Source organism: Nomascus leucogenys, chromosome 7b, assembly GCF_006542625.1.
Source record: "Nomascus leucogenys isolate Asia chromosome 7b, Asia_NLE_v1, whole genome shotgun sequence".
Taxonomy (NCBI): Eukaryota; Metazoa; Chordata; class Mammalia; order Primates; family Hylobatidae; genus Nomascus; species Nomascus leucogenys.
In genome coordinates this window covers 47,774,664-47,790,897 of record NC_044387.1, presented here as the reverse complement: position 1 = coordinate 47,790,897, position 16,234 = coordinate 47,774,664, and the positions used below count along the sequence as shown (strand labels likewise).

At 44.2% G+C, this 16,234-nt stretch overlaps 1 protein-coding gene across 1 annotated transcript in view; it reads right to left on the bottom strand.

Moving 5' to 3' along the window:
• MAPK1 (mitogen-activated protein kinase 1) overlaps positions 1–16,234 on the bottom strand; it is a 111,794-nt gene that overhangs the window by 24,097 nt on the left and 71,463 nt on the right. The window contains exons 4-6 of the mRNA XM_012508172.2: positions 16,003–16,119; positions 6,338–6,452; positions 5,907–6,038 (exon numbers count right to left, since the gene is read on the bottom strand). Of these exons, the coding sequence (XP_012363626.2) occupies positions 5,907–6,038; positions 6,338–6,452; positions 16,003–16,119 (364 nt within the window). The remainder of the gene's footprint in view (positions 1–5,906; positions 6,039–6,337; positions 6,453–16,002; positions 16,120–16,234) is intronic.

The window sequence follows — 16,234 nt, the reverse complement described above, 5'->3', positions numbered from 1 at the left end:
CAAGGAGTCCTCCCACTTCAGCCTCCTAAGTAGCTGGGACTATAGGCATGCACCCCCACATCTGGCTAATTTTTGTATTTTTTGTAGAGATGGGTTCTCACTATGGTGCCCAGGTTGGTCTTGAACTCCTAGGCTCAAGCAATCCTCCTGCCTCGGCCTCCCAAAGTGCTCAGGTTATAGGCATGTGCCACTGCACCCAGCCAGTTTTCTTTTTTAGATGATTGTTGATAGTACCTGCATCACAGGATTGTGTGAATGTTCATACCACTGGCATTTGTAGGTCTAACATCTTTCCATATCTTTCTCTGTTGCTCAGGCTGGAGTGCAATGGTGTGATCTCAACTCACTGCAACCTCCACCTCCCGGGTTCAAGCGATTCTCCTGCTTCAGCCTCCTGCATAGCATAGCTGGGATTACAGGCACCCGCCACCACACCCAGCTAATTTTTTAAAAATTTTATTTATTTATTTATTTATTTATTTATTTATTTAGAGACAGAGTCTTGCTCTGTTGCCCAGGCTGGAGTGCAGTGGCACCATCTTGGCTCACTGCAAACTCTGTCTCCCGGGTTCACGCCATTCTCTTGCCTCAGCCTCCCGAGTAGCTGGGACCACAGGCGCCCGCCACCACACTTGTCTAATTATTTTGTATTTTTAGTAGAGATGGGGTTTCACCGTGTTAGCCAGGATGGTCTCGATCTCCTGACCTCATGATCTGCCCGCCTCGGCCTCCCAAAGTGCTGGGATTACAGGCATGAGCCACCATGCCTGGCCTGTAATCCCAACACTTTGGGAGGCCAAGGAGGGTAGATTCCTTGAGCCCAGGAATTCAAGACCAGTCTGGCAATGTGACGCAATGCTGTCTCTATGAAAAATACAAAAAATTAGCTGGGCGTGGTGACATGTGCCTGTGGCCCCAGCTACTCAGGAAGCTGAGGTGGGCAGATCACTTGAGCCCAAGGAGATCGAGGCTGAAGTGAGCCGTGATCACGCCATTGTACTCCAGCCTGAGCAACAGAGTAAGACCCCATCTCAAAGGAAAAAAAGTAAGGCCAGGTGCGGTGGCTCACACCTGTAATCCCAGCACTTTGGGAGGCTGAGGTGGCAGATTACCTGAGGTCAGGAGATTGATAACAGCCTGGCCAATGTGACGAAACCCCATTCCTACTAAAAATACAAAAAATTAGCCAGGCGGCTGGGTGTGGTGGCTCACGTCTGTAATTCCAGCACTTTGGGAGGCCGGGGCGGGCGGATCACGAGTTCAGGAGATTGAGACCACGGTGAAACCCCGTCTCTACTAAAAAAGACAAAAAATTAGCCGGGCGCGGTGGCAGGTGCCTGTAGTCCCAGCTACTCGGGAGGCTGAGGCAGGAGAATGGTGTGAACCCGGGAGGCGGAGCTTGCAGTGAGTCTAGATCGTGCCACTGCACTCCAGCCTGGGCAACAGAGTCAGACTCCATCTCAAAAAAAAAAAAAAAAAAAAAAAAAAAAAAATTAGCCAGGCATGGTGTTATGAGCCCATAATCCCAGCTACTCGGGAGGTTGAGGCAAGAGAATCGCTTGAACCTGGGAGGTGGAGGTTGCAGTGGGACGAGATCGCACCATTGCACTCCAGCCTGGGCAACAAGAGTGAAATTCTGTCTCAAAAAAAATTAAAAAAAAAAAAAAAGTAAAATAGAAAAAACAAAATGAAGGCCGGCCACTGATGCTCACACCTGTAATCCCAGCACTTTGAGAGGCTGAGGCAGGGGGCTCACCTGAGATCAGGAGTTTGAAACCAGCCTGACCAACATGGTAAAACCCCATCTCTATTAAAAATACAAAATTAGCTGGGTGTGGCGGCGCATGCCTGTAATCCCAGCTACTTGAGAGGCTGAGGCGGCAGAATCACTGGAACTCGGGAGGCAGAGGTTGCAGTGAGCCAAGATTGCGCCATTGCACTCCAGCCTGCTGGGCAACAGAAGTGACGGTGGGGCGGGGCGGGGCGGGGCGGGGTGGGGAAGGACGGGGAAGGGCAGGGCAGGGCAGGGCAGGGCGAAAGAAAGGAGGAGAGGGGAGGGGAGAAAAAAGAAAATGAAAATAAGCAGCTGGGCAAGGTGGCTCAGGCTGAGGCAGGTGGATCATGAGGTCAGGAGTTCAAGACCAGCCTGGCCAAGATGGTAAAACCCCACCTCTACTAAAAATACAAAAATTAGCCAGGCGTGGTGGCGGGCGCCTGTCATCCCAGGTACTCAGGAGGCTGAGGCAGAAAATTGCTTGAACCCGGGAGGCAGAGGTTGCAGTGAGCCAAGATCACACCACTGCACTCTAGCCTGGGCGCCAGAGTGAGACGCTGTCTCAGAAAAAAAAGAAAGAAAGAAAAAAAAATAAAATGGAAATAAGCATAAAAAAAGAATCAGAAATAGTTTGATGCAAATCGTGATTAATTACAGACAAGAGTAAGGAAACAAACAGGAGAGGAACGTCTGGGAGTAGGCCTATTTATTATAGGTTTTTTTTTTGTTTTGTTTTGTTTTTGTTTTGTTTTGTTTTTTTTTTTAAGAGATAAGAGTGTCACCGCCAGCGTGGAGTGCAATGATGCAATCACGGCTAACAGCGGCTTTGACCTCCTTGGGCTCATGCAATCCTCCCTCCTCAGTTCCCCAGGTAGTTCAGACTACAGGCAGGTACTACTACACTCGGCTGAATTTTAAGTTTTTAATCTTGTAGAGATGGGGTCTTACTGTGTTGTCCAGGCGGGTCTCAAATTCGTGGCCTCAAGCCATCCTCCTGCGTTGACCTCCCAATGGGCTAGGATCACAGGCATGAGCCACATTACCAGGCCTAATAGTGCAGCTTTGTTGCTTACGCACCTCTTTAAAAAAGCGACTCAGGAAATAACATTTAGGTAACATGCTTAGGAGGTATAATATACAAGCCAATCTAATCAGTAACGTATTATGCATGTGACATTCTAGCTAAAAATATCCTACCATCAATACATTACAGGCCAGGTGTGCTTGCTCACACCTGTAATCCTAACTCTTCAGAAGCCCAGGGTGAGCAGATAGCTTGAGCTCAAGACTTTGGGACCATCGTGGGCAACACGGTAAAACCCTGTCTCTACAAAGAATACAAAAATTAGCTGGGCATGGTGGTGCGGGTAGTCCCAGCTACTCAGATGGCTGAGGTGGGAGGATGGCTTGAGCCTGGGAGGTGGAGACCGCAGTGAGCCGAGAATGTGCCACTGTGCTCCAGTCTGGGTGATAGTCTCCAAAAAAAAAAAAAAAAAAACCCAACCCCCCAAAACAAGTTGGGCACGGTGGCTCACGCCTGTAATCCCAACACTTTGGGAGGCTGAGGTGGGCAGATCACAAGGTCAGGAGATCGAGACCATCCTGGCCAACACAGTGAAACCCCATCTCTACTAAAAATACAAAAAATTAGCCGGGGGTGGTGGGCGGGCGCCTGTAGTCCCAGCTACTTGGGAGGCTGAGGCAGGAGAATAGTGTGAACCCGGGAGGTGGAGCTTGCAGTGAGCCGAGATTATGCCACTGCACTCCAGCCTGGGCGACAGAGCGAGACTCTGTCTCAAAAAACAAACAAATAAACAAACAAAAAAAACCCAAAACACCCCAAAACGAAAATACATTATATAATTACAACCACACAGAAGCTTGCACACATTAGTGCAAAAAAAGTGAAAGGTTACTGTGGGATCCTGGTGATCAGTATCTTACTCCCTTACCATTCCTCCCATACTTCTTAACTGTCTACAATGATGAAATTTTTCTACCTTTATATGAAAGATTAAAAGAAAATTTCTCCCATTTTCAAAAGAAATTCATTTCTAAACAACCAAGTATTTCTCAACCTTCACTCAGGTCAATACATAAAACTAATTCAACATTTAAGTAGACAGTTGTTAAATATACATATACACATATATTCATATGCATGTATAGATAACCACATACAGATAAAATAGGAAGTTAGAAATAGCTAAATTTCTAACAGAAGACTGGATAAAAATGCTATAAAATCATTAACGATAAGCTAGATCTATGCACTGACATGGAAAAGATATTCAAGACACAATTCTATTAACAATGACATTTAGGGAATAATTATAAAAGAATTTTACCTTCTTAAATATTTCTACAACTTCTGAATTTTTAAAAAAGTTAACTTTTATAATAATTATTTAAAAAAAATAAATTATAGAGAAAATATGCACATGTATGTAGATAAAGATATGGAAGGACAAGCACCCTATTCAGATTCCCTCCTCCACTTTTAAGGAACCCTGTTTTTATAAATGGGCCCACCTAGATAATCCACCTACCTAGATAGACAATCCAGGATAACCTTCCTGTCTTTAAAGTCAGCTGATGGGCCTATTCTGGGCATACCACACTGCCCGTGGATTAGCCCTGCTCTGTAAGGAGCAGTTTAAAAAAAAAAAAAAGGTCAGCTGATAAACAATCTTGGTTGTATCTGCAACCATAATTCCTGTTTGCAGGTAACCTAACACAGTTATAGACTCTAGAAATTAGAATATAGCCATGGGGGTGGGTGGGGGGTCATTATTCTGCCTATCATGGTTTTATAACAGCATGAAGTTTTAAAAACTAGCTGCCTACTATATTTAACAGGTACACGTTAAATGGGAATAAAGGATAATACAATTATTAAACGAAGCTAACCTAAAAAAAAAAAAAGGATAAAAAATCAAATGTATCACTTTTTTCTTTTATGGGTACTCTAAAAAATCTTTGCCTAACATAAGGTCATGAAGATTCTCTCCTGTTTTCTTCTTGAAGGTTAATAACTTTAGGCCTTATATTTAGGTTTATGTTCCATTTTGAGTTTTGTAAATTTTGCATATGGGTGTCTAATTGTTCCAGCACCATTTGCTGAAGAGACTGACACAAGCAATGACATGGATTTTTATAAATCCCAAATGCATTATGCTGAATGGGAAAATCTAGACATAAAAAGGCTACATACTTCATGATTCCATTAACGTGACATGCCGGAAAAGGCAAAACTATAGAGATAGAAATCAGATCAATGATTGCCAGAGACTGGGGTTGCAGAGGGATGACCGACTACAAATGCACAAGGCAACTTTTGGGGATGATGGGAATATTCCACATCTCAATTGTGGTGGTTGTTACATGACAGTTTATGTTTGTTAAAACTCAGAGGCCCACACAACTAAAAAGTGTGAATTTTATTCTGTGTAAATTATTCTTCAATAAACCTGATTTTAAAAATTATCAAGTGACAAGATGAAAAGGTGTAATTTGTTTGCAGGGTCCTAGACTTCCTGAGACCTAAAAATGTGACCTTAGGCTGAACGCTGTGGCTGACGCCTGTAATCCCAGTTTTGGGAGGCCGAGACAGGCAGATCAAAAGGTCAGGAGTGCGAGACCAGCCTGGCCAGCATGGTGAAACCCTGTCTCTACCAAAAATACAAAAATGAGCCAGGCGTGGTGGTACGCGTCTGTAGTCTCAGTTACTTGAGAGGCTGAAGCAGGAGAATCGCTTGAACCGGGAGGAGGAGGTTGCAGTGAGCTGAGATCGGGCCACTACAGTCCAGCCTGGGCGACAGAGTGAGACTCTGTCTCAAACAAAAACAAAAAACAAAAACAAAACAAAAAAAAAGTGACCTTAATGCAAGTTAAAATTAGCAAAGAAACCAAAAGGTGGAGAACTAGACCGTCATTACCAGGCTCCCTTACTGCACTGCCACTGTTTCAAAAAAAAAAAAAAAAAAAAAGGAAGACAACAATTCAGAGTGAGCACTAAAGAAAGCATTATCCAATAGCCATAGGCTCACTTTTCAGGCTAGTGACCTAACAATTTAACAAATAAACGCGAAGCTAAGCCTAAGAAAAAACTAATCAACGAAATAACATTTACCTTTGGAGTCAGCATTTGGGAACAGCCTGTTCCATGGCACCTTATTTTTGTGTGGAAGAGAAAGCAAATAGTTCCTAGCTTTTAAATTTATTATACAATTCAGGTCTTCTTGTGATGGGGATCCAAGAATACCTATCAGACAAAAAAATTAGCTATTAGTTATCAAGACCAAGGTAAATGACTACACACCATCAACTCTGAGTCAGAATGAACCCTGATAATTAACGGCTTATCACCACTCCTGATGTTTACCTTTATGTTTTTACACAAAAGTCCTGAACATTTTAAATTAGAGAAGGTTAAAAATTCACACCTACCACAGGTTAAAGAGTATATTAGAACTCTTCTTAATTTAATGAAGTGACTTTGATGTAAGCTGTAGGCAGGCAAACTTGAGTAAATCTAGCTCCTGAAGGGCTCAGGAACCTTACCCAGAATGTGGTTCAGCTGGTCAAGATAATGCTTCCCTGGAAAGATGGGCCTGTTAGAAAGCATTTCTGCCAGAATGCAGCCTACAGACCAAATATCAATGGACTTGGTGTAGCCCTGCAGGAGAAAGAGAGAAAAGACTGAAAATGGTATCTGTTGTTACAGGACACGATGAGATCTTCCTGTATGACAGGTGCATTGCTGATGGGACTCTGAACTTCTCCTTTGACTCTACAATTCGGAAATACAAGTAAACAGCATGGAAAAGCAAAAAACAATTTGGATTTCTTATGAGAGGCTGAACGACCAAGATTATGTGATTTTATTTTTCTCTTCATAGTTGATTAACTTGGGCTGGGCACAGTGGGTAATGCCTGTAATCCTCCCAGCACTCCAGGAGGCCGAGGCGGGCGGATCACTTGAGGCCAGGAGTTTGAGACTAGCCTGGCCAACATGGTGAAACCCCATCTCTACTAAAAATACAAAAAAATTAGCTGGGCATGGTAGTGGGTCCCCGTAATCCCAGCTACATGGGAGGCTGAGACAGGAGAATTGCTTGAACCCAGGAGGCAGAGTTGCAGTGAGCCAAGATCGTGCCACTGCACTCCAGCCTGGGTGACAGAGCAAGACTCCGTCTCAAAACAACAACGAACCCACAAAGTTGATTAACTTATTAAATTAGAATTCCAAAGTATACATCAGTCCTTTTCTGAAACAATTTGAGAGACAGATTTAGAATTGCCATAAATTGGAGGTGGAAAAAGAAAAAAGGTCTAAAAACCTTTTCTGGGTTTGGGGCAGTGTGTGCTAGCTCCATCATATTTTACCAATGTCTTCTAAAATATTCTCAGCTGGGCACGGTGGCTCCCGTCTTTAATCCCAGCACTTTGGGAGGCCAAGACGGGCGAATCACCTGATGTCAGGAGTTCAAGACCAGCCTGGCCAACATAGTGAAACCCCGTCTCTACTAAAACTACAAAAATTAGCCGGGCGTGGTGGTGGGCACCCATAGTTCCAGCTACTCGGGAGGCAGAGGCAGGAGAATTGCTTGAACCCAGGAGGCAGAGGTTGCAGTGAGCCGAGATTGCACCACTGCACTCTAGCCTGGGCAACACAGGGAGACTCCATCACCAAAAATAACATAACATAACATAACATAAACATAACAAAAATAAAATAAAATAAATAATTCTCATCTTCTTTTCCTACTCATTTTTCAGGAATATGTTTTGTTTTGAAGGAATCCTGTTAGAAGTCATGGGAGGATACTTTGGGAGGCTAAGGTGGGAGCACTGCTTGAGGCCAGGAGTTTGAGGCTGCAGTGAGCTATGACTGCAGTTGCATTGTTACACTCCTAATAGCAGCATGTGAAAGAAAATGCATTTCCTCATGTCCTCAACAACACTGGGTATTATCTAATTCTTCTTCTTCTTCTTCTTCTTATTATTATTATTTTGCCACACACGGTGGCTCACACCTGCAGTCCAGCTACTCGGGCAGTTGAGGTGGGAGGATCACTTAAGCCCAGGGATTGGAGGCTGCAGTGAGCTATGACTGAGCCAATGCATTCCAGCCTGGGTGACAGAGTGAGACCTTGTCTCTAAAAATTAAAAAAAAAAAAAAATTATGGAAGGATTCTGTCTGAATCATAACAATGGTGCAAAAAAGATGTTTCTCCAAGGAATATAAGCTGACTCTTTAAAAATTAAGAGATGGTGTCATCACTCTGTCACTCAGGCTGAAGTGCAATGGTGTAATCATGCCTCATTGCAAACTTCCTTGTCTCAGGTGATCCTCTCACCTCAGCCTCCTGAGTAGCTGGGGCCACAGGCATACACCACCACACCCAGTTGATTTTTAAATTTTTTGTAGAGAAGGGGTCCCACTATTTGCCCAGGCTGGTTTCAAACTCCTGGGCTCAAATGATCCTCCTGCCTCAGCCTCCCAAAGAGCTGGGATTATGGCATGAGGCACCATACCTGGCTCCAGATGTGCCTTCTAATACAATGAAGTGCTTTTCTGGTATTCATGTTAAAAATGCATGACACAAAACTGAGGGGCATTCTACAAAAGAGCTCATCTGCACTCTTAAAGGAGACTAAGGAAACACAACAACTGTCTCTATGAAAAGTACAAAAATAAATAAGTAAATTAGCCAGGAGCAGTAGCACATGCCTGTAGTCTCAGATACTTGGGAGGCTGAGGTGGGAGGATGGCCTTGAGCCCAGGAGGCGGAGGTTGCAGTGAGCCGAGATGGTGCCACGGTACCCCAGCCTGGGTGACACAATGAGAACCTATCCTTTTTTTTTTTTGAGACGGAGTCTTGCTTTGTCACCCAGGCTGGAGTGCAATGGCACCATCTCAGCTCATGCAACCTCCGCCTCCTGGGTTCAAGCGATTCTCCTGCCTCAGCCTCCTGAGTAGCTGGGATCACAGGCACCTGCCACCATGTCCAGCTAAATTTTTTGTATTTTTAGCAGAGACAGGGTTTCGCCATGTTGGCCAGGCTGATCTCAAACTCCTGACCTCATGTGATTCACCTGCCTCGGCCTCCCAAAGTGCTGGGATTACAGGTGTGAGCCACTGTGCCTGGCCTGAGAACCTGGTCTTAAAACAAACAAGCAAGCAAACAAACAAACAAAAACCATGACAGTACAACATGTGAGCCTGTGCCCAGGTCGGGGGGTGGTTTGGGTGGGGTATAGTTCAAAGGTTATTGGGATAATATCTAAAATATGAATATAAACTGTGCGTTAGATACTGAATCAGTATTAAGTTTCCTGATTTTGAAAACTGTACTGTGGTCATGTTAGAGAATACTCTTAAGGCAGGGTTTTTCAACCTCGGTATGACTAACATTTGGGGCTGAGGAAGTTTCTGTTGGGAGGGCCGTTCTGTACATCGTAGGATTTTTGGCAGCATCTCTGGCCTCTTGATGCAGGGAGCACCCCCTACCCCTCATTGCGACAACCTTGCCACATGTCCCCAGGGAACAAGAGGACCATGGTTTGAAGTAAAGACATACTGAAACAAGGTAAAGGGGCGTATCTACAATTTACTCTCAAATGACTCAGAGTGCGTGGGAGTGCCCACACACATGCACACAAAGAATGATAAAGCAAATGGGGCAAAAGATAAAAAATCGGTGAGCCTGAATCCGGGGTAAAGGGCATTTAGGAGTTCTATTTGGCGGCTCTACAAGAGTGTTCCACAGACTCCTATGGGTTCCCTCTAGAGGATCTGAGAGGTCACAGTACATTTATTATACTACTATGACATTTTCATCCTTTTCAGTCACAAGTGAAAAGGAGATTTTCCAGATGCAATATGATGACTGATGATTTGTACATGAAATGTGACACTTGGAATATCTGTGTAACTCAGTGAACCAGTATTTTCCAAATACGTTAAAAAATCATGCATGAGTATGAGTGCAAGGTAGACTAATGGATTTTAACAAAATAGTATTAAGAGTTCACTGATATGATTTCAGATTCCACACTGCAATTAAGTTTAAGAAACCACCACTTGTTCAAATTGGGGGTAGTATCAAATAGCCACAAGTGGCTGAAAAGACTACTAAAATTTCCCTCCTTTTTCCAGCTACATACCTGTGTGAAGACTTTGCCTCATGAACTTAAACCAAAACAACATATTTGACAGACTGAATGCAGAACGAGATGAGAATCCAACTGTCTTCTATTAAGCCACACATTAAAGAGACTTGCAAAAATGAAAACAATGCCACTCTTCTCACTAAAAGGTTGTTTTTTGTTTTGCTTTTTTTAAAGACAGAGTCTCACCCTGTTGCCCAGGCTGGAGTGCAGTGGCGTGATCACGGTACACCGCAGCCTCAATTTCCTGGGCTCAAGAAATCCTCCCATCTCAGCCTCTTGAGTAGCTGGAACTACAGGTGCACACCACCACGCCCAGCTGATTTTAAAATTTTTTGTACAGATGGCAGGGTGGGGCGGCTCACGCCTGTAATCCCAGCACTTTGGAAGGCTGAGGCAGGTGGATCACAACGTCAGGAGATCAAGCCCATCCTAGCTAATATGGTTAAAACCCTGTCTCTACTAAAAACACACAAAAAATTAGTCGGGCGTGGTGGTGGGCGCCTGTAGTCCCAGCTACTCGGGAGGCTGAGGCAGGAGAATGGCGTGAACCCAGGAGGCGGACCTTGCAGTGAGCTCACACCACTGCACTCCAGCCTGGGTGACAGAGCAAGACGCCGTCTCAAAAAAAAAAAAAAAAATTTCTTTTTTTGTACAGTCTCACTATGTCACCAGGGCTGGTTCCAAACTCCTGGTGATCCTCCTGCATTGGCCTCCCAAAGTGTTGGGATTACAGGCAAGAGCCATCATGCCTGGCCTCACTAAAATGTTTTTACTGTAGAAAACAAATTTATTCTTATGAAAAACATATAACTTAACATGTAGTGGGTTTACTATTTAAAAATTAATTAAGACATTTTAAAGTTTCATATTGTAGGCTGGGCGTGGTAGCTCATGCCTATAATCCCAGCACTCTGGGAAGCCAAGGCAGGTGGATCACCTGAGGTCAGAAGTTCAAGACCAGCCTGGCCAACATGGTGAAACCCCATCTCTACTAAAAAATACAAAAATTAGCCGGGCATGGTGGTACACGCTTGTAGTCCCAGCTACACGGGAGGCGAGGCCGGAGAATCACTTGAATCCGGGAGGCGGAGGTTGCAGTGAGCCAAAATTGAGTCATTGCACTCAAGCCTGGGGGACAAGAGCCAGACTTCTCTCCAAAAAAAAAAAAAAAAAAAAATTTCATATTGTAAATAACAATAGATATAACCTACATAAATAAAAAACTGTGTGTGGGTCCTTGACTTTTTTTTTGAGACAGTGTCTCACTCTGTCACCCAGGCTGGAGTACTGTGGCACGATCTCGGCTCACTGCAACCTCCACCTCCCGGGATCAAGCGATTCTCCTACCTCAGCCTCCAAGTAGCTGGGATTACAGGCATGTGCCACCATGCCCAGTGCATTTTTTGTATTTTCAGTAGAGACAGGGTTTCTCCATGTTGGCCAGGCTGGTCTCGAACTCCTGGGCTCAACTGATCCACCTGTCTCGGCCTCCCAAAGTGCTAGGATTACAGGTGTGAGCCACCATGCCCAGCTGGTCCTTGATAATTTTTAACAAATGTAAAGGGATCTTGGCTGGGCGCAGTGGCTCATGCCTGCAATCCCAGCAATTTGGGAGGCCGAGGTGGGTGGATCAGTCGAGCCCAGGAGTTTGAGACCAGCCTGGCCAACATGGCAAAACCCTGTCCCTACAAAAACATACAAAAATTAGCCAGGCATGGTGGTACACGCTTGTAGTCCCAGCTACACGGGAGGCGAGGCTGGAGGATCACTTGAGGAGGGGGTGGCTGCCAGCCTGGGTGACAGAGAGAGAGAAACCCCATCTCAAAAAAAAAAAAAAAAAAAAAAAAAAGCCAGGCGCGGTGGTTCATGCCTATAATCCCAGCACTTTGGGAGGCTGAGGTGGGTGGATCATCTGAGGTCAGGAGTTTGAGACCAGCCAATGTGGTGAAACCCCGTCTCTACTAAAAATACAAAAATTAAGCAGGCGTGGTGGTGGGTGCCTGTAATCCCAGCTACTTGGGAGGCTGAGGCAGGGAGAACTGCTTGAATCTGGGAGGCCGAGATGGCACTGTTGCACTCCATCTGGGCGACAGAGCAAGACTGTCTCAAAAAAAAAAAGACGCTGGGCACAGTGGCTCACACCTGTAATCCCAGCACTTTGGGAGGCTGAGGGGGGTGGATCACTTGAGGTCAGGAGTTTGAGACCAGCCTGGCCAACATGGTGAAACCCTGTCTCTACTAAAAATACAAAAATAGCTGGGCTTGGTGGCATGCACCTGTAATCCCAGCTACTTGGGAGGCTGAGGCATGAGAATCGCTTGAACCTGGGAAGCGGAGGTTGCAGTGAGCCGAGATCATACCACTGCACTCCAGCCTGGGCGACAGAGTGAGACTCGGTCTCAAAAAAAAAAAACAGAACGAACGAACGAAACAAAGAAATGTAAAGGTATCCTGAGACGAGAAGGTTTGAGAATGGCTACCTTATACTTTTCTTGCAACTTTTATGTTTTTAGACAGAGTTTCACTCTGCCGCCCAGGCTGGAGTATAGTGGCGTGACCTTGCCTCACTGCAACCTCTGCACCCCGGGTTCAAACGATTCTCATGCCTCAGCATCCTGAGTAGCTGGGATTACAGGTGTCTGCCATCATGCCTGGCTAATTTTTTGTATTTTTAGTAGAGATGGGGTTTCACCAAGTTGGCTAGGCTGGTATCGAACTCCTAGTGAGTAATCCACCCACCGCGGCCTCCCAAAGTGCTGGGATTACAAGTGTGAGCCACCGCGCCCGGCAACTTTTCTTTTTAAAAATTTTTTTTCTTTCCTAAACAAGCTAAAACAGAGCAAGTTTTCTGAAAGCTGAAATTCTATAAAACGTTACAAATATGTACACAGAGTGCTCTAGCTTCTCAAAACTGGGACAATATGAGTTAAAAAGAAAAGAAAGAAAATTAAAATGGAGAACACATAAAAAAAATCCTGGGTCTGTAATAGTGTTTTAAAAACAAAGGTAGGATACAGAGGAAGAGAAAGGGTAAACGGGAAAAATCTTCATAGAAGAATGCTAGCTAATACAAGTAAAAGGAAGAATAAATTTAGAAAATTACCATTTTATAACCCCCAATATGATAACTGACAGAAGTAAGTGCTGAACCACTGGGGGAAGGCTGCTGGGAAACAAGGATGGCCATCCTGGCTAACATGGTAAAACCCTGTCTCTACTAAAAATACAAAAAAATTAGCCGGGCGTGATGGCGGGCGCCTGTAGTCCCAGCTACTTCTGCATCGTCTTCAGGAATCTGTAGTGGTCATGTCAGAAACGTGCAAGCTACATCTCATCAGGAAGAACTCACTGGAAGAATCCACAATGCGAACCACTCTGTGAAACAACTGACCTGTACATTGCAAAGTACTGAATGTCTTGAAGAAGAGAGGAAGGGCAAGACTGTTCTAGACTAAGAATAATGCATGAAACAATTAAATCATGTGTTGAAAACAGAGTTACCTAGACTTTTTTGGGAGAATGAGATGTCATGGAATTAATGCTGATCATTTTATGAAAGGGTAAGGGTACTCTAGCTGTGGGAAGAACACCTTCCTTGTAAGGAGCATTAGTATGCCCCAAAGGGTCTAGGAGTGAAGTGTTATATATTGGTGAAGTGTCACATGGTCTGACAAAAGAGAAGAGACAGAAGAAGAAAGAGAAAGGAAAGAGTAAGAGAGGGAAGGAGGGATAAGAAATATGACAAGATGTTAATAGCTGGAGAACCAAGGACAGGGGCATATGGGTGTTCACTCTACTCTCAATTTTTCTATGGGTTTGATAATTTTCTACATTAATAAAAATAAAATGAAGACAACTGCTACAAGTAACATTCTCAGGCTACAGGTACTGCAAATAAGAAAAAAATGAACACTCAATTTTCACTTTGGTGACCCTGCAAGTAGAAGGAAAAGCTGGTCATCTTGACGAACACCCTCTCTGGCTACTTCTCCCTGGAGGGTAATCAAGAAATGGAGACAGTGGGGGCATCTAAGTCAGAACGGAGACTGCAAGACCAAGAAGCCACACCAGGACAAAGGCACACCAACAGTTCCCTTTACAACTGGCACTGAACACTGGCATGCCAATGCTCCTTGTTTAGAATGGCTGTCACGTGGCCAGTCAGAGAAAGAACCTGTTGTGTGGGATTATTTGTGATATAGAATTACAGAGAATCAACATCGCATTTTCTTCTCTGAAACATCTGTTACACCAAATCCTTCTTTATAATGGAATTTATGTTAATGAGATTTTACTTTTATAACTAAACTGAGCAAATGTAGGATATCAAGAAAAACTAAATGCTTTAAACAAATTCCATTTCCTTATGAAAAAATCTAATAGCTTATCTGTACTAGTAATAAAGGATGGAGGAAGAGAAAGAAGCCTATGAGCTAATTAGACCTGTTCTTTCATTTCCACTAAGCCTCTCAGGACTATTTCTGGTTCCTGGGCCCTAGATACAAGATCCAATGTCTATTTTTATTGCTTTTCTTCAAGTATCTTTACATGATAGCAGAGGGAACTGTGTTTAAGAATCTTATAATCCTGAGATACTAGATACAGGTAGTATGTCAGGCTTACTTAACTACTCAATTTTCACACCTTATTCATATATTATTTGCAAATAACAGTAAAAATACTGAATCTCAATCTCCATAGCAGCCCTCAATTTTTGCCTCCTGGCTCATAAATGCAACAAAAAATGTCAGACTTCACTTTTCTGGGCTTTTGTAAACTTATTCAACCATTTCTTATGACCAAGACACAGACCTTGCTAGCAGAGTGTGGATGAGACCTGGATGCACTCTCTACAGCCACTCACAGATGCAGAGGAAACCACTTCATTTGGAAGCAGGAAATCATATAATTTCGAAAGAATCCACGGCAGTTCCTACTCTGTTCACATTTATGTTTTCTTCAAGTACAACAAATTACAATATAATTCTGCCAAAGAGACATTCTTCATTATCAGATAAATTTGACCTTTATAGAATAGCCCTGGCCCATGTTCACAGAAATACACATTACTGAATAACCTGTACAACAAACCCAGCCTGCAACTAACAGTGACAGCGATAGGCAGGACTTCAGGACAGCTGTCCAAGGAGTGAAACACAGACCACTTATGGTAACAGTGACTGCAGAGGCACACCCCCTCCTATTCTACAACCATCAGCACTATACCAGCTGAGGTAGAGAGGCTGAGCCCTAAGTTCAATGCCGAACAAAATTTAGACAGCACCTTGGGGCCAGGTGTGGTGGCTCATCCCTGTAACCCCAGCACTTTGCGGGGGAGGTGGGGGCTGAGGTGGGCGGATCCCTTGAGCTCAGAAGTTCAAGACCAGCCTGGGCAACATGCAACATAGGAAGACACCCTACTTTTACAAAAAAAATTAAAAAATTAGCCAGATGTGGCCGGGCACAGTGGCTCACACCCGTAATCCCAGCACTTTGGGAGGCTGAGGTGGGCGGATCACGAGGTCAGGAGATAGAGACCATCCTGGCTAACAGGGTGAAACCCCATCTCTACTAAAAAATACAAAAAATTAGCTAGGCGTGGTGGCGGGAGCCTGTAGTCCCATCTACTTGGGAGGCCGAGGCAGGAGAATGGCGTGAACCCAGGAGGCAGAGCTTGCAGTGAGCCGAGATTGTGCTACTGCACTGTGGCCTGGGTGACAGAGCGAGAGTCCATCTCAAAAAAAAAAAAAAAAAAAAAAAAAAAAAAAAAAATTAGGCAGGTCTAGCGGTGCACTCTGTAGTCCCAGCAACTCTGGAGATTGAGGTGAAGAGGGTCACTTGAGCCCGGGAGGTTGAGACTGTGAGCCGTGATGGTGCCACTGCACTCCAGCCTGGGTGACAGAGTAAGACCCTGTATCAAAAAAGACAGCACCTTGGCTCTGGCCAGATAGGCCAACTCTCAATGCAGAGGGAGACTTACGGCTTATTGCAATGCACTCAGAAAGTTCTCTTACTTACTGGATTTCTTTTTATGCAAACTTAGTCCTTACCTTGGAATTCAACATAATTTCTGGAGCCCTGTACCAACGTGTGGCCACATATTCTGTCAGGAACCCTGTGTGATCATGGTCTGGATCTGCAACACGGGCCAGGCCAAAGTCACAGATCTAAGAGAGAAAAAAAAAACAGGATAACTTCTTAGAAATTCTAACCTTTCATAACAAAACATCACAAAAATAAAAAAGGCAATAGCAATAATAATGCTACTAAGTGGCAGATACT